Here is an 18,688-nt window from a genome sequence, read left to right on the forward strand (position 1 = left end):
AGCCATTATTGCTTGGGTTTATATGTTCTTTCTACCCTGCAGCAACGTAAGACAGCCATCTCACCCCAAGCAGCCACACCAGTCTTGGAGATAATCTACTTTTGCACTAGAGCTGGATATACAGCACAGAAAACCTACAGAGTCAGTTTTCAACATTTTATTGGATAGATATGATGACATGATACATGAAGATGGCCTTGACCAAAGTGGACTGAAAGCCTGCCTCTCTCCCAGCCCACAAGGAAGCCTTGCAGACAGCCTGCAAGCAGCCAGACTCATCCTGATTACACCTGAACCAGGTCTCCCTCCAAACGAAAATCAAAGAAATTCCATTTCAGATATCAGATTCTCAGGACTGCGAAGCTACCTGCTCTCCGCGAACAGTACAGTGTATGGACAGAGACTGTTACCACCACTTCATCAATGATGCTAAGATACATGTAACTGTAACATTATGAAGCGGCTACTGTACAAATAGCTACCATCTCCCTACATGATATTGACTGAGGAAAAGACTGCTTACTAGCAGCTTGTATAGATACCAGATGCTCTAGAGCTTTATTTTCCCTTCTTAGACACTTCCACATACAATTTCTTTGTTTTAGACACTATAACATAGAAACATCTTTGACCACGTAACGTGTGTTTTCAGTCACAAAGCAATAACCTCTGACCATTGGATTGGTGCCATCAAATAGAAGGCATTGTGAGACAGCTACTTATTCGGATCTGTCCACATTATGCTCTAAGAAATTACTGGAGAAACAGAATTCAAAGACAAGTTCAGTGTTTTTCAGCTCCTTTGGAACCTAAAATGCAATTTTACTTTCTTAAATGCTTAAAATAATCAAAATAACTCTCTGGAGTCTGGTACCACATCATACAGCATCAGCCCCTGCCAATTGCATGGGTGTTTTAGTATCTCCTTTAACCAGATTCTTTTCTTCTGCTGACTGTTTTAAAAACGGAATAAAACAAAAGGATGCCTTTGCTGTTCTATTACAGAAGCTTGCTGCAGTCAGAAAATTTTTAGTGTGGTGGCAATTTATTTCTTTTTTCAAACTAAATTGCAGAGGTAGAATACTGAACTTAGCCAAATCTAGCATGGGCACTAGAGAACTGTACTGGATGAAAATAAGGATAATAGATAATTTTTTTTTATAAATGAAATAAAAGAACATTCTGTAATACACTACTGCATTCTGTAGCTTTTTCTGGAAGTATTATAGTAATTCTGCTGACCTGTACATGATGTTCCTTGCATGTTCCCTTTTTCTATTAATGCATCAATGTTTGGGTGAAGTGGGCAAAATAAGAACTGTATCTTTTAAAAATATGTGCTCCAAAAAAAATACAGACACATTGAAAAGCAGTGTATGTGGCAACATCTCACTATAATCTCCTGATGATTAGTGGTCCTATACACAGTTTTACTGTACGTACACATGTATTGTCCCAGACTTAAACTACACAAGATGAAGAGACAATATATCTGCAAAAACCAGGCAGATGCTGGATCCAGCCGTCACAGGGTATTTGTGCACTCCAAACAGAACAGGATGGAAGGTTATTTCTCTGTGCTGGGATTTCATGGAGCAAACAAAGGGCAATCAAACAGGGCAGGCAGCCCAGCTGTTTTTCCCCGGGGAAGACAGGAAGGCAAGCAAGATTGGAGAGTTTGGGGCTGTCCTGCTTCCTTTGGTGGCCATGTGCTTTGGGCAAATGGGAGCCTGCTGAGGCTGCTCTGAGTGTTTGCCAAGTGACTGTTCTGGAGGATATGAGAGGGTGGGATGTGAAGGGGTCTGCAGGTGATCCCTTGATCCTGACAAGGGGGCTAAGCCTACCCAGGGTGGAGGTGACAACAGGACAACAGGCAGAAGCTAAATAACCAGGAGTGTAGTGAGCAGGGGCAGCCAAGAAGCAAGAGTGCACTGGGAGCCTGCACTGGCAAAGGTACCGATGAGCCTGCTCATGTGCTCACTCACACACGTACACACTCACTCAGTTTATCACACATAGGCTACATCTCACTTCACTGCGGAGCATCCTACAGTACAGCAGGAGGACAACAATCTTTATCTGTCTAGCAAAAGACAAGCTAAACTAATAAAACTTCTAAAAAAACCTAACATATTAAGCTCAACCTGCCGAAGTCCAGAAACAGACAGTGCTACTGGCCAGAGTGTAGCACGTGCAAATTAACTATTCAAGTGCAGGGGTTTTCTGTGTGTGTGTGTGTGTGTGTGTGTACAGTGCAAGGAGTTCCTGGCTCTCATCCCCTTCAGGTGGATATGGCTAAACTGGAAGAGCTAAGAGAAATAAAAAGGTCCCAGATGATGCCTACAGGGACACTCACCTCATAGAATCATAAACCTCCACTGCAGCAGCTCTTGTGCTGGGGACATAAGTCTCAGGGAAGAACAATATCCATCTTGGCAAGAGTGTCCTCTTGCATACTAGATGTCCTGCAGAGAAAGGGCTTCAAGGACAAGAAGCAGCAGTGGCAGGAGGTTGCTTTAGCAGGCACAGAGCTGGCTGGCTTTGAGACATCAGAGAGAAAGGACTGCACAGTAACTTGCCTGTCAGGTGTAGAGGGAACAGACCTCCTGGGATGTCCCAATAGCTCTCAAGGAAGAACAGGGCCAATGTCAGTCTGCATCAGTACCAGCGACACAGGGAAGTGTTGCAGGGACATTCTGAAGGCTCAATTCAGGTGATCAACAAGGATACTGAAGCCCAGGACCTCTATAACCACTTTCATTCAGAGATTTATTAAGAGCTCTATATGTTAAGGGCAGGCAGAGATCTATATTCTCAATGCATGAATGAGATGGTGATGCCAAGAAGATTTTAGTTGTGTAAAGAAATGGCGTACCTTTTGGGACAAGAGAGACCTGTAAAAGAAAGATAGGCTGGCTGTACCTTAACCAAATGGGAGTCAGGCTGAAAACATTTAAAATAAAAGCTGAGGAAAGCCAAAAGGCACGAAGGAGCTTCTAATTCACACTGACACAGTCCCAAAGGGGTTGTAGCTAATGCTCCTCTGGGAAATAAACAGCCTAATACAACAAATTGAAAAGGCGAATCAGACTACCCTCTCTGTTCTAGATACTCACTAAAAACTACAGCTATTAGGATGAAACAAAAGCAATAAACAGCCTACCTCAACATTTTCCACTTTTTCCAATTAATTCATGCAATAGCAGTAGAAAATGTATTTTAGCCCTTTGTAGGACTAACTTTGTTCTGTAGTATCGCAGAAGTTATCCAGTTATGCCATAAGAAATACAGGCACACAATAGAAGTAAGGCCTGCTGGAGTCTGAACACAAGCCAAGTGATACAAGAGTTTACACGAGAAGCAAAATCACTTCGTATTTTATCAGCCTTCTGGAGGAAATTGTTGAGTTGTTACATGGAATTGCTTTGACAGACAAGACACTAAGTCAGAGGTGGTAGAAAAAAGCAGACTAAAACAGAGCCTCTCTGTCCCCCTCAGAATTACAGGCTTCCCCCCTCCCCCCCCACAAAGAGAATTGGCAGAACAGAAGGAAGAACCACGTTTGTCAGGAAGTCAGCCAGACTATTCATGATGGAGAAGAATGTAAATTACAGGGTTGACTATCATAACTAATAAAGCATTTTAAAAGGCAGCAGTCCACAGCAATCCCCAACAACAGCAAAAGACCATGAGCAGAGACTAAGACAATTTGGAGCCCTCCCCACCATCACCATTTCAGCTTCACTACTGCTTTTATTAGCACCGTAATCGCTATTTGCATTGTCTGGCTGCTCTAATGCCTTACCATGGAAGGTTACGCAGTCTCTTATCCAGCCAGCCTCCCGATCAAGGATATTCTCCTTATTGCAATGTTTCCGTGGAAGCTGGCTGACTACAAGGCACCAGTTCTTGTCCTTGCTTCCAGCTGCTAAATTTCATTTAAAGATGCTAAAAATAAAAAGGCTTACATGTAACAGCAGTGTTCGGAAAGCAAGAGGCTGTACTTCCTACAAGGATAGCATCTAATCAGCAGGGAAATGAAGAGAAGTACAATACAATGAGCGTTTCACCATTATTTCCACCATTTGCAAATCTTCCAGCGATATTTAGCCCACTCTCAGAACATTTTGAGAACTCTTTCCTTGTTAGATATTGAGACAGCAAGTATAGGAAACATAACACAGAGAAGTCCCAAGTCTTTGGACATCCAGGTCAGGTGTTGCCCCAGTGACCACCTATACTGGGCAACCAAGCATCATTTACAAATTTGGTGATGGGTCGGGGGTGAAGGGGAGAATCAAAAGAAGTACAGCAGGAAAACAAAATGTTATCTCAATTATTTGGGAATTTTTCCTTAAATATATACAGGATATTTATAAAATCCACTTTTGGTTTTCTATGCAAAACACTTCACATTGATATTCCCACTAGTACTCATCCCATCTACTGTATGATCTCAGAGCCTCGTTATACCCAAATTATCAAAAAGAATTGCAGTTTGTACAAGTATTAGAAAATGCGGTTACAGGCTTGTCTCCATGAAGATGAAGGAGCAGAACGGCACAACAGCAGGCGGGGGAACCCCAATAACCTACTCAGGGAAAGGAGCCCCCGCCCCAACCCCTCCCAGGGCTGTTTCTGGCCAGCCTCAGCCCCACGAGCCAGAGGTGACCCCCATCCATGGGAAAGGCTCTCTGGGGTTTCTTTCAGACTGAGGGGTTTTAAACCTTGGGGCATGGGAGTCTTTGTGGAATGCAGGGAATGAACATTGTGGGATTGTACAAAACTTATTATGGTAGGAGGAAAAGAGTAGGAAAAGGGAGAGTTCAAGGTGGTTTGGGGAGGAGTAAGTGTGGGAGACCAGAGGGAAAAGGGGATAAAAGCCATCTACGAACTAGCATTTGGTCAGTATGCTTGTCTGGCTGTGCCCTGCACCTGACTAGCACAGTCTACCCTGTCTTCTCATTAAACTCCAACTCTTCTCGTGGGTGAGGAGCTCTCTACTCCATGGGTCTGTGTGCATGTGGAGATCCAAGTCCAGTAACTGTGGGACATCAAGTCCCACACACCAAGGTAGCAACAACTGGAGAGACTGGAGAGTGTACATTTGTGTGAGTGTGCACATGTAATTGCTGCTGAACATCAGGCCAGACTATCCAGCAAGCAGGATAAGATGCTTAGGAGGCAAGTATTGGTGCGGCCATAAATCTGGAGTACATATCAGGGGGGACAAGAGGGCTCTGAAAGTTGGCTAGTGGAGGACCAGAAAGTCCAATCCAGCTACCAGACAGACCTTGGGATTTGGAGGTCAGCTACTGGTAAGGTCATAGTTCCAGACCAGCAGTTGGAGAGACCTATCTACATCTGTGCATCTTGTGTGTGAGGCAACACGGAGACCAGGGAATCCTGGGGCAGTTCCTGGGTAGAGTGAGTGCCTAAGACCAGCTACTACAGAGGGATCCATTCTGATGTGTATATATGTATATCTTATGTATTTTACACTAATGGATTTGCATCCTGAGCAGCCCGAGAGGGGAAGAGGAAGAGGCTGTTGGTGCTCTTTGTGTTTGCATGAATAACGTGTTTTCTTTCTGTGTCACTGTGTGGTTGCTCATGCATGTATGTACGTATGTATTCTGTGCATGTGTGCCTCTAGGGAACCCGTGCTCAGCCTTGCCATGGCTAAACCTGAGGACACGGAGCTGCAGGGGGCTCACCTCTATCAGCCTGTGGGGTTCAGCGGCACCTAAACACTTACCAGCACCTCTTCTGAGTAGGAGAAAAGTATACACTTTCCTAGATCTTGAAAAATGTTCCAAATAAGTGGCAAACTTACTTCTTCCAACTTCACACAAATAAGAAATTAATTATTAAAGATGAATGGAAGAGAATAAAAGCCTTATTTAAGTGCTCATGACAGCTCCTCGACAGTAAGCCAATGATTGAGATCAGCAACAGAACTAACACCATTCCTAAGTGCTTGAGTTCATTCATGCCTGAAACACTTACTGCCTGTAATATCCAATACAAAATCTTGATGTACCTAAACTTTCACTGAAGTTCAAAACAGTCAGTGATATATACACCAGCTGGCATTTGAGCAAATGTAACTCTCAGTGAAAAGCAAAACATGACATCCAGTCACTTAGCTAAACAGCTGTGGTTCACAGCTGTCATTAAATTGTTCACATGGGGACTACAGACAGTAAAATGACTAGCATCAATCAGTTTCAAGGTAAACAGGGATCAGTTTAGCATCCTCAACAAACACAATGTTTAAAGACATTGGCTAATCCCCCAGCATGTGTCTGAGGAACACTCTAGCACAGACTACCCCCAGAGTACCAGGCACTTGCATTATGGGTATAAATCATTGCATCTCACACATTTCCAGCCTGAGTAAATCATGCTTTTCCCCGTGCCTCTCTCTTAAAACACGGCAGTGCTATCCAAGGAGCCCCTCAGTCACAGCCAGATGAGGCGTCTCTGCTGAAGCAGAGGAAGAAGAGAGGTCTCCATAGCAACAGGGATGGCAGGGGCTCTCACAGCCCCTCTTCTTCACCCACTCCCCAAACACAATTTTTCTTCCAAAAAGAATTGCTTAGCAGTCCACCTGAAGACACACACGACAAACAAAAGCATAATACCTATTCCAGACACACTGTATCAAGGCTGCAGCTTGGACTGGGCTTTTTGCTGCAGAGTCCATTATTCCTGAGGCTTGGAACTACCCATAGGAAAACGCAGAGGAAAATTATTACTGTAATGTTATCGTATTGTAATATGCTATTACCATGCAATTATTATCACATGAACATATTACCACTCATATCATTACATTTGCCTGAGGCTTCTCATTAGATTTCATTTTCAGTCACTTTTGCTTTACCAAACTTTAACAATTCCAGCTGATCAGCAACAAAGTTCCTCTGTGCAAAGTGCCTGGTTTAGAAGATGTCATCTAAAACAATTCCAGTTTTTTTAAGAGTGACAACAGTACAAAGAAAACATCATCCTTCCCATCCCCAAACCATTGGTGCACCTTTTATTCCCCTCAGATGGTTCAACCCATTTTGGGGGCAGGGATACAAATTTTTGCTGAGCTATTGCAGATGTGCTTCTCTTTTTTTAAAGCTTCACTCAGTCCAGCCATTAATCATGTACCTGCAGTACCTTTTACTGCAAGATTCCCTTCATGCTTATGGCAAACTTCTCTTGTAGCTATTCCAAAATACAAACATTTATTCATTATGCTAATATGCGTTTGCCTTTACTAACACGTTACCTAGACTGTCAGTTAATGTAGGATTGTGTCCCAGAAGGGATCTGTCCCTTTATAAATTAGGTGCCGTAACAATTTCATTTTACATCTGCTGTGCACAGATGTCAGGAGAGGGAGATCTAACCCACAGCTTCCCACTAGATTAGAGTGCAAACTGTATCAGAGCATCGTCAACCTTTCCAGTAAAATTTCCTTCTGTACAAAACAGATTTGGGAGGACAAACGAGTAAGTACCAAAGAGCCTTATTCTCCAAACCCTAATTAAGGCACTGATTTACAAGGTTTGGGAAAGTTTCCTGGATTTGGCATTATTTGGGAAACTTTCCGTGCATTTCTTACTAACTGTAAGATGCATACTAAGTCTGAGGAGTAGATGCTGGCACTGAGGCCATCTCTTTCTCATTATAATTTTCATCAATTGTTGTGTGGGGGAGGTGGACCTAAACATCTGAAAAGAATGATTTTTTTTAAAGAAGAACTAAATGCAGTTTTATCTACATACCTAATATGAAAATTGTGAACAGACTCAAATAAGCCCAGGAGCACATGCAGGCTCTCAGACCTGGGAAATATGAAAAGAAGAGAAACTACAAACCATGATAATGGGATATAATCTCACCTAAACCTAAGATAACATAAATATTCAGCTACAGCCATGCTACAATCAGTAAAAGCACTACTCATATAAGCTTCCCCATTTAACTGCAGTTATAATAGTATGTAAATTTGTATGTAAATAAGTGAACTGTGGAGAAATCCATGCTAAGAGTGACAGAGCCCATATTCAGATCTCCCTCAAAACTGTTATTCCATGTCTTCCTTTCCCTTCTCCTAAGAATAGTACGAGGTGCTATTCTCCACTGCATTTCATCCATCAATTTTATCTCCCTTTCAAGTTAAGCTCACTGTGATGCTGCCCACAAGTGCTCTTTGAAGATCCTCATCTTCATTTCCAAGATCCCCCCCACTGCTTGCACTCAACTGAAAGCAGCTGCAGCCACCTCCAGTGACCCCTCCCTTCCAAAGCTCTGAAGTAATACTCCCTCTTCCTTCTGTCAAAGGTTTGGTGGCTGTGCTAAAGTAATAATTAGTCTCTGCTGATTGATCACCTCTAATGGCAAGAGAAAAATAACCTTTGTAGAGCAATATTACTATTCCTATAGTATTGCTATAATCACTGTAAATCTGAGCTCAAGAATCTTCCTTGGTAAAAAGGAGGCTATTAAAAACCTACTCAGTTTGAAAAGGAGCCCTATGTCATCACAATCCTTAAAAAAAGAGAGAAGCATTTTTGATTTGCCATTCATCAGCTACATTGTCATCTATTTAAAAGTCATTGTCCACATGTATCCTTTTCCAAACTAGTGACAGCAACAAAAGTAAAAGCAGTAACTCCATATTATTCTGAATCAAACAGCTAGTATTTTATCACAGTTACCACGTTCAAATACTCTATTTTCATAAACTGTTAATTCATTTTTTAATAGCAGCCAAGAATACACTAGGGCTTGTTGCCATTCTCTTTTCATGCTGGAGAAGCAGGTGGAGGGAAGAAATTATCTGAATAAAAAAAATACTATAAATTTCAGGTTACAAATTTAAATTCTTAAATCCAATGAAAAACAACCTATAATTTTTGCTCTACCCCTTTGACCTCAGATTGAAAGATCTGAAGCCTCTATTTCTTCTGACTGTGAGCATGCAATGAGTAATACCAACAGCACTGGTGATGCCCCTTTGCAGCCCGGCTGCTCTGCTGTGCATTACTGAAACACAGTACAGCAAGACCTGCCATGCTGCAGTTCATCCTTACAGCATGCTCTAGATATTAGAAGCACAAACAGCCTGAAATATGCCCCAAAAAATGGAAAAGAGATCACTACATGAGCTCTGTACTATATGGTCTATATATAGATACATACTATATCCACTATATGGTCTTCATGATGAGAGAACAAACGAGAAAATCTAGAATGCACCCAGTTTACACAGGCCTCAGAAGAGGAAGAATGAGAAACAAAAGTAAAGAAACACTTTCCTAGGGTAATATTACAGAATTGCTGTGCAGGATGCTTCTCAAATGGCAGAAATGTCTTTACCTTAGGGTCCCCTTGCATGTAAAGCCAATGCAGATGTATCTCCACAGTCAGATGTAGCTCTCAGTCTCTTAGTTGCTATGGGAGAAGCCAGCAGAGTCTCGCTTTCCTGGCCCACTGATCTCAGTCAGATCATACTCTTCTCTACACCAACAAAAACCTGGTCTCCCCTTGAAAGGCTCCTGAACTTCCTGGTTCCTCAACTGTGAGAACATGTCCTGTCCCACACAGCAAAGGTACAGACAAGCTAGCACAATGAGAGTCATGGGTACAACCACCACTACCCTGCACTGCTCTGGGACATGCCAACCATCATGATCACAAACTATACAAAAGGTGAAGCATAACTATTCTCCAGCAAGAGGAACCAACTTCCCATGGACATGGGAACACTACGAACTTTCCTTCTCTACCATTAAATGGTACTTAACAGTCCTCTTCTAAATAAATCACTAACAACCAGCACAACTCATCAAATCTCTTTTTTGATTTAAAGAAGAAAAAAATCCGAAGCACAACTTTACTCCTGCTCAAAGAGGAGCAACTTTAGAAACTACATGAGAAACTGTGCTTTGGTTATGAATTTGTATTACTGATGGCACTCTGCTACAATGGCAACAGGTGGCAGAACAACATCATGAAGGGGACAGCCTCAGAAGAAAGACTCTGAAACAAGAACCCAGAGACAAACAGGGTAACATGCCAAAAGGAACCATGAGCATGAACAACATGGTTTCCACCTTCAAAACTTCAGTAATTTGACAAGGCAGTAGTTATAAATAAAAATTTTATTTTACCCTTCCTTTTATCAACCTCACACGAACAACATCATCCCTTCAACAGTAGCCATTGGAATTTGCCAGCTAAGGACCCCAGCCAGAATTGCCCTGAGGGCAAATCATCATTCACATGCACAAGTAATCCTGACTCTGTCATCTTAGCTACATCCACTGGGTGGCAGGTGGAGGCAACTGGCCTGAAACACAGGTTAGACAAAACAAAACAGTTCCTACAATTCTTAGAAGGCAGTAAAAAATTATCCAACCCGATTCAGGCAGAATACACAGAGCAGGCTGATTGCTTCAGTTCCACTAATCCTGCACAGATCTATCTCAAAGCAAATCTCTACAATTCTTGTTCTTCCATTGAAGACTGCTACATTCTTTCAAAACAAGTTAGGACATGCAAAGCTCAAATCTCTTGACACCTTTAAACACACACGATTAAGTCAACCAACGGGAATCCGTACTGACAGCCTGTGTTGCTTCTCATGTCACACTGCTCCTGTCTCCACCATTCCAGTGGCCAGTACAATCAGCTAGTTCTTCCCATTGGTGCTTTTCAGTTTCCCTCATATTTAAGGTAATGAAAGTTGCAGCATTAAACACAGAAAACCAACACATTAGCTTTCCTTTCACTAAGCCAATTAGGGGCAATGGAGAGGTCCAAAAACAGTCTGTCGTATGAGAGAGTTGACAGAAGCAGCATAATTATTTTGGCTTCTATTCTCCTGCAGTAGCTCTTCTTAGAAGCAAGAGATTTAATCATACTGTACCTGCACTGCTCTGGCCTAAGCAGACTACCGAGTGCAACTCTCCTGACCGCACACCAGAAACACATCTCTACACATGCACTTGTCATTCCAGAGCTCCCGAGGCACCCACTCTCTTGATTTCAGGGAGTACCAAGTACATGGGTGGATCAGAAAAGGAGAGAGGTGAGGAGAGGTCTTTTCCTCGTTCTTCTGCTGATGCTCAGCACACTTGTGATTTTTTTCTGTAACATGGTTCACATTCCCCGATCCAAGCACAGTTCAAGCAATGGAACAAGAAACACCAGTGGCAAGCGTTTTCCCTGTTTTATCCTAGGCCTGGCCTGAGTTGATAGCTTACAGGCTAGGAAATGCCATTACTCTGAGAATTACCATTACCGGCCATGGAGCTGCACAGGAACACAACGTTAACAAGGCCTTCTAAGCCCATACATACTTGGTACCTCACCTCAAGCATTTGGTAAATAAGTTCATCAACATGTGCAAAGCATTTAAAGCTCCCCAGATGAATTCCTCAGCTCATGTGCTCAGCTAAGCATCACAGGCAGAAATGGCTTGCACATCTTAAATATACGGCAAATCTTTCCTTCCTAGAGGCAACCCAAGCTGCTGATAATGAAATTGACCAAATTCCTCCCTCTGATGTTTCCTGTCTTGTGCAGAAACTTGGTGGCAGGCTACAGCGAAGGGAATGCATAATGGGTAATACCAGCTGGGTTCAAAGTATAGAGGTGCAGATCTACCCCATCTTATTCCTCAGTCCTTGAATATGAAAATCATAGGTAGTCTGCTAAGCAAGAACTTCCACACAAGCAGTGGAAGAGCAACAGTAGGAAGCTTGTGCAAACAGACTCACAGGCACATGAACAGCTATTTAAAAGTGTAGCATTTAAGCATGGCTTCACTTACTCAGTATCTTATGACCAAGTTATCTGAGGAACTCTCATCTCTAGCCACCTAAACTAGAAGCGAATTATAGACTAATAATTATGTTTTGCCCATTCCAAAGATGGAATAATCTGATTCTTTACAAACTCAGAAATTTTTAACAATGAAAACTTTCTACAAATTAGGACAAAAAACAATAGGAAAAAATCTGCCAACTAACAAGCCTCTTGATACCTCTGGTTTGTTCTACCAGTTAGATCCTCTGACACAAAGGTTAAGGTGACATCCAGGTTCACACTCTGGCAAGCTTGTGACAGCTACATAATCCCTTTTAAAGACAAACAAAAATCTTAGAATCTAGTATCATTGTTACTGCTACCTAAAATAAATAAATAAATTGAGGATGTGGTTTCAATGTATTGTAAAGTAACAAGTAACCATAAAAGAGGAACAGTTTGACTCTCTTTTGCCCTCAGCAGGTATCACTCACCGTAGCACTGTCCTTTCACAACACAGTGAAAACTAACACAAGAATTTCTCCTACTGTTACAAGTCTCGCCAGAGGTCTCAAGTAAGTGTCTTTAACAGGAGAAGAAAACATAGCGTACATCTCTCTCACAACTGACTATCACATTCTTCTGCGCAGCAGGAACCCAAATTAAATTTACAACTCTGATTCATTCCTCTTGTAGGACCTGGACCCCCCTACTGTAGACGCTGCTTATGTCAGACCCCAGTGTTCATCGTCAAGACTGATACATGTTTGTTCCCTTTCAAGCCAGAAGGAGAAATAATTTCTTCCTCTTAAAAGGGTAGCGATATGGTATCCAATAGCAGTTTCCTTCACTCACTGTAAATTCTTGAGGCCTGCTGCTAACATTTGTCATCGGACTACTGCATTTTCATACTTTAAAACAAGATTTCTTCTCCTGTTTTGCTCTTTGAAAGGCCTGGAGAAGCTACAGATCTGGCAGCTTCATCAGCCTCTCAACCATCCAATTTACAGATAAACCCCTTTATAACAGGTCCAAGTCTTCACAGAATCCAACTCTCAAAAGCAAATTGCAGGAGTGCCAAACCTTGACTTCCAGTAGTCTTGCAAAAAGTACAGCTATGGTTATTTTTCGGTTGGTTGGTTTTTAAAAGCTCCTAGCTGATGAAGGCATGATTACATGAGAGAGTGTCTGTTTTCTTCTTCAAATAAAATTGGAGGATCCATGCTCATGAAAGTAAGTCTGGACATATGACCCAAATGTATGCTCTTAACGCTCAAAACACAAAACTAAAATTCTGACTTTCTCATTCAATCTTGTTATTTTTAGGACACTATTCGCTGGCTACCATTTTGTGCCAGGGACTAACCAACACAGGGAAAAAGAAAGTCCTTTCCCCATACTACCTATGCGCTAAATAGAAAAAAAATAAAGAAACATGAGCATTACCCCCACTGAAGAGAAGAATAATAGAGGCCAAAAGACTCAGTGATTTACAATAATAACCAATAAGTATACTGCTGAGCCCAGAGCTCAATGCTTTTTTAAGATTATGCTTACCATCTTCTTAGAAATTATTTAAGTGATATTACCAAGAAGAAATCGATATTAGAATTAATTACTATGACCACAGAAACGGATTTTAGCATTACTCAAGATCAGGAAAAACAAAACCAAATCCTCGATAATAAGAGCCAATGACCATCAGCAAAGTCCTGAACTCTCCTAAGAGCTGGAGACTCAGTCAAGCCCTGTGTGAAAAGCCTTATCACCTCCAGGAACCAGCTTTGAACAATTTAGCTAGGAGTGGCATTTTACTAAAATCCTGCTTACTGATCTCTCAAACATTGCTAATTTGGCTCACCATAAGGCTTATTTTGCCTTTTTTTTTTTTTTTTTAAATAGGAAACACACATGTATTCCTAACAAATCAACATACTATAAGCACTTAGAAAACAAACATACACACATTTGTAAAGTTATATGGCAATATAGTACTAGTTTACTACCACATATCTAAAGTGTATGATTTGTACTTTACAGATAACAAGTAGGCAAAACTGCATGTGGTTATACATATTTACAGCATAAAGTACTTCCAAAGGATTAATTTAAAATCTGCAGGACACAAATACAGGATTACTGCAGCGTGACACAGAAATTCAGTAAAACTTACTTGACATACTCCACACCTTTTTCTATGGTAAAGAGAACAGAACCCATTACAGTGTAAAATAAGGGTGTAATCAACCCATTTAATTTTTGCTTGTTTAAATTCTGATTTAAAAGTTAACTATGCAATACATACATATAATGTACCAGTTCTCATCTGTGATGAATAGTATTTTATAGTAATAGCTTTTACACATCAAAAACCCCCAAGAAACTTGAAATCATACACCTGAGGGTCTAAAATGAAGAAAGAGTCACTAAGGCAGCAGATTACACTGGTTCCCATTTGGTCTGCAGTACCCGACCGACAGGATAAACAAACCACACCAATAAAGAACTCCAGCAGCACCCACTCACCCAGCAAAGAGCCGACGAAGATGACGATTTGCACGGTGGTGGTGAAATGCCGGTAGGTCTGCTCTTCGCCGTGCTCCTCGCTCTCCGGGGCGCCGGTCTCGCTGCTGTTCCCACCCTGCCACACCATCTGCCCAGCCGAGGTGTTCCTCATCTCCAGGGCGCTGCCGGCAGCCTGGAACGGGACGTGCTGGCTTTCATTCCTCGAGACCCAGCTTTTGTCGTACCCCATGGCGAGGTTCCTGCCGCCCTTGCTGCCCCCTAATAGCCACGGGTTATTACGGAGCCGTTAATGACTGAACAGAGCCCACAGGCAAAAAGGTGCTTCTGAGGATAAAGCCCCGTCTCTGACACTTGGAGGCATCTTCACCACATTTCTGTGTCCCAGGAAGCAGGGTTGGCTTTTCACGTTTCCACCTTGTAAATCATGATAGCCAGTACAGAAAAGCAGAAAATAAAGCAGGCTCCTCCTTGCCATTAGCTGTCCCCTATTTCTTCCTTCACGGTACCACAGCGTTTCCTCAGCACGTTTTACTGCAATAAACGTGAGCGAGGAGATGACAATCCACACGGCGGCTCATCTTCCCAACCCCGCCAGAAGGTCACCTCACACCCGCGGGCCCCAGGTACATCAACGACGGGTTGGGAAAGTTGGTGGACCACCACCTCTGTCCCCCCGCTCCACTCCCGGCCTCGGGGTTAAGCTTTTCTCACATCCCTGAGAAGGGAAGGACGACTCTGTCCCGCAGCACATCTCCTAGAGCTCCCTTCCCTCCTCCTGGGGCCAGACATGGCTCCGTCCCTCCTTGCTCTGCCCCACACCGGACACCCAGAAGACCCTTACACAGCGCCCAGAGAGGTAAATAACTGCTCTATGGCTTCCACTGCGCTCTCGGGGGAAATTAATTTGCTTTTGAATCCCAAGGCGGGGGGCACTCGAGCCTCCAGTGAACCAAAAAGCCTCCGTACGATGAAGCTCCGCGGCCCGCTCCGGGCGCGGCCCGCAGCCAGCGGGGCGGCCGGTGACTCCCCTGCTCCCCGTACGTGCCCCAACATCCCGGCCCGGCCGCCGCTGCCCGCCGCCCCGCCACTCCACACTGCGGACGGCCCACAAGCTCCGCCGACCGCGGTAGGCGGTGGCCCGGCGGGACGGGACGGGGCGGGCCGCCGAGATCCCGCCTCCGCCGCGCTCCCCAGGGGCGGGGAGATGGGCGGGGGCTGCGAGGCCGCCATCTTGCGCGGGAGCCCGAGGGCGGGGAGCGGCGGCAGCGAGGGGCGGGCCCGGAGCCCACAGCTCGTCCTCGGGAGGCCGGCGCCGGCAGGGAGCCAGGATCTCTAAACAGGTCCGTAATTCTGAGGGCAGAACTTCAAAAGAGAGCGCTGACTTCTAGGTAGACATACTATTTATTAAAATATATTTATTTTTATACATAATTTTCCAGGAAAGCTCCTGGGCCCGGCGCCCACAGCTCGTCCTCGGGAGGCCGGCGCCGGCAGGGAGCCAGGATCTCTAAACAGGTCCGTAATTCTGAGGGCAGAACTTCAAAAGAGAGCGCTGACTTCTAGGTAGACGTACTATTTATTAAAATATATGTGTTTTTATACATAATTTTCCAGGAAAGCTCCTCCATAGGCATAATAAGTTTGGGTTTTAATTGTGCAAAAAGTGTGTATCCACGTAGCAAGCGCGCATTTGCCTTTAATGTAAAGATTTTAGGAGGATAGCTAGATAAAAAGCCTAAAAAGGTTTTTCAGCCATTGGCCGGCAGATCTGGGAGAAGATCTGCCCGTCAGTGTCACCCCGGCACAGCCAGGCCGCCTCAGCGACCCCACGCCGACAAAACGCATCTCTGCGGTGTGGGTCCTGCCTCCTGGGAGCTCGGATGATCCAGAGAAAGAGCTCTGCCCTGGGTTCACAGACACCTGCTGACCACAGGGAGAGGGGCACTGTCGCTGGCCTGTCCCACCACAGACCAAACCTCCCTTCGTTCCTCCCTGCTTCTGGGCCTTGCCTTCTCTCCTCTGGGAGCCCAAGTCTCCCAACTCGCTGCTCCAGGCTCTTTTCTAGTAATTCACATCTCTTCCCCGCTCCTAGCCTGGCCCCAGGCTCACTCACCCACCCACCTACCCTTTCTTATCCTAACCCCTTCACCTTGTCCAGCCAGTCCTATGTTCTTCGTATCTTCCCCCACGCAACATCCACCGTGGCTTCCCCTCATCTTCATTTCCTGGGACTCCCCAAATTGGCTTCATCCTCCTTTTGGTCCCTCAATGTTCACATGGCTGTTTTGGCCAGTCTCTGTCCTCCTCCCCTTCACCTTCCCACCGCCTGCAAGGTGCTGCTCACACAGCTCCTCTCTCCGGGAACCCTTCCCCTCTCAGGATTCTCACCTCCACTCACCATGCACAGGGGGAAGTGAAAGCACTCTCACATCATTAAATTTTAGTGTTGTGGGACATGAGTTTTCCATTTTTTTTTTGAAGGGAAGCCTCATTCCAGATGCAGTCTGGCACATGTTTAAGGCAGGCAGACTCTTCAGTCATGTTTACCATACTCCAGTAGATCTGTGCAGAGCATGTGAATACTAAGCTTTTTTTTTCCTCCCCAAATAATATGATTTGGTTTACCTTATGCAGGTTTATTACAAGGCTAGTGAGCAAAGCAACAGCACTGAAAAAGGTTGTCTCTTCCCCCTTGCCCATCAAATTTTCACACTTCAGCTGGGATACAAGAATTTTTAAATTAAACCCTCATAATGTTTGTATTATGATTTTCTTTTTCTCTGGCTTTCTTCTTGGAAACAATGAATCATTGTAGAAGAAATTAAGAGCAAGAAAATGAAATAGCCCGAGGTAGACATCTGGTCTAGAATATTTCATCCCAACTGGTTCAAATTTTGCCAAGTCACGAAGAATGGGAACCGTCGGGCAGCTTTAACAATGCTTAATGTTACCTGACCCACCCATCGTTACACAATGGAACACAGGAGAAGTTCCACATGTGCTGGGCTGCATGCCCCACACAAAACCCCATAATTTCTGTTAAAGGAAATTTTACTGAAGCTTCTTAATTACTTACTGCATCTTCAAATTGGCCATTCTTGCCGTGTCTTTGTGTGGGAGAGAAGATGCATCTGTGGCCTAGAAACCTTTCTTTCTAGCCTTAAACACAGAGACACTATACAAATTTCTAGATGAGCATACCCAACTGCAGCAGTGGGTCAAACATAGCAGTTACTTCTGAGAAGGTGCAAGAAACTAGTGGACAATTACAGTTCCCCCGGTCACACTTAACTGTGCAATAGGAGATCTCTGTTGTTGTTAGACAAACACTACACAGCTTTGGTCATGTATTTCCCACAAAAAAAAAAAAAAGGGAGAAAAATGCTACTTCTAAAGGCACATTCCAGGCATGGTAAGGAACAGAGGACAGCATCAGAACAGTGATACAGTTTAAGATTTGGTTAGATACTAATGACGTTACAGAACTACCAGTTAGTAGATAAGTTATAATCCTAGCTGGGACCATAGGAATTCTGGAAAGATAAATGAAAGTATGCATTTAACAAGTTTTCAATTTCAGAAGGACAAACTGACAGCTGTAGAAATTATTATTTAGACTAAGTCCCTCCTTAAATGGTTTACTTATAACAAGAAGTCTGTACTTGAAGGCCAGGCAGTAAAGTGAAGGTCACCGAAACTGCACTGATATAAATCTTGAAAGTAAAAGAGAAGCAGCAAAATATTTTTCATACGATTACAAGAGTAAAGAAAAGAATGAGTGTAGTATACTGCAACACTATAGATTTAAAATAATGCAAGTGTGGCTCTGAAACTTTACTCATTTTCAGTTAAGAGGATGGAATTCCCCTATCTTTAGGGGAAAGATAACTAATGGGAATCCTGGTATGAACATGACTAGGTCTAAGGCATAAGGAAAACTCCAGGATTTAGTTCATTCAGTTTCAGTGGACCACGCTTGTTTCCTACATTTCCTAACAAATGAAATCGCCCAGGTACGTGCAGCCTGTGGGTGCGCGGTGGCAGGCTACAGACTACTCCGGCATTTTCCCCATCGCCTGGGCATGACACGCCTGATAGATGAACTTTGTGTGTATGAGTTTACTTGGAGTTTTTCATTAAAGCTGCGCGGGGCTCGGTGGCGGCGGTGGGCAATGTGCCCCGCTCCCTTACCGGGTGCCAGAGCCCCAGGCGGGCCTCCGGGAGCCGTCCCGTCCCCGTACACCCCGGGGGTACCGCGGCCCCCGGGCCGCCGCCAGCCCGCCGCCCCCCGGCACACGGCTCCTGGCAGGGCCGGCACCGGCCCCTTCCGCGACCGCCGTTACCGCGG

At 44.0% G+C, this 18,688-nt stretch overlaps 1 protein-coding gene across 1 annotated transcript in view; it reads right to left on the bottom strand.

The window, feature by feature from the left end:
* Nucleotides 1-15,417, bottom strand: part of GPR176 (G protein-coupled receptor 176) — a 41,173-nt gene extending 25,756 nt beyond the window's left edge. The window contains exon 1 of the mRNA XM_014941611.1: nucleotides 14,341-15,417. Within this exon, the coding sequence (XP_014797097.1) occupies nucleotides 14,341-14,569 (229 nt within the window). The 5' untranslated portion in view covers nucleotides 14,570-15,417. The remainder of the gene's footprint in view (nucleotides 1-14,340) is intronic.
* Between the last annotated feature and the right edge of the window lie 3,271 nt (nucleotides 15,418-18,688).

The sequence above is a fragment of the Calidris pugnax genome, unplaced genomic scaffold (genome assembly GCF_001431845.1).
Source record: "Calidris pugnax isolate Ruff unplaced genomic scaffold, ASM143184v1 scaffold56, whole genome shotgun sequence".
Taxonomy (NCBI): Eukaryota; Metazoa; Chordata; class Aves; order Charadriiformes; family Scolopacidae; genus Calidris; species Calidris pugnax.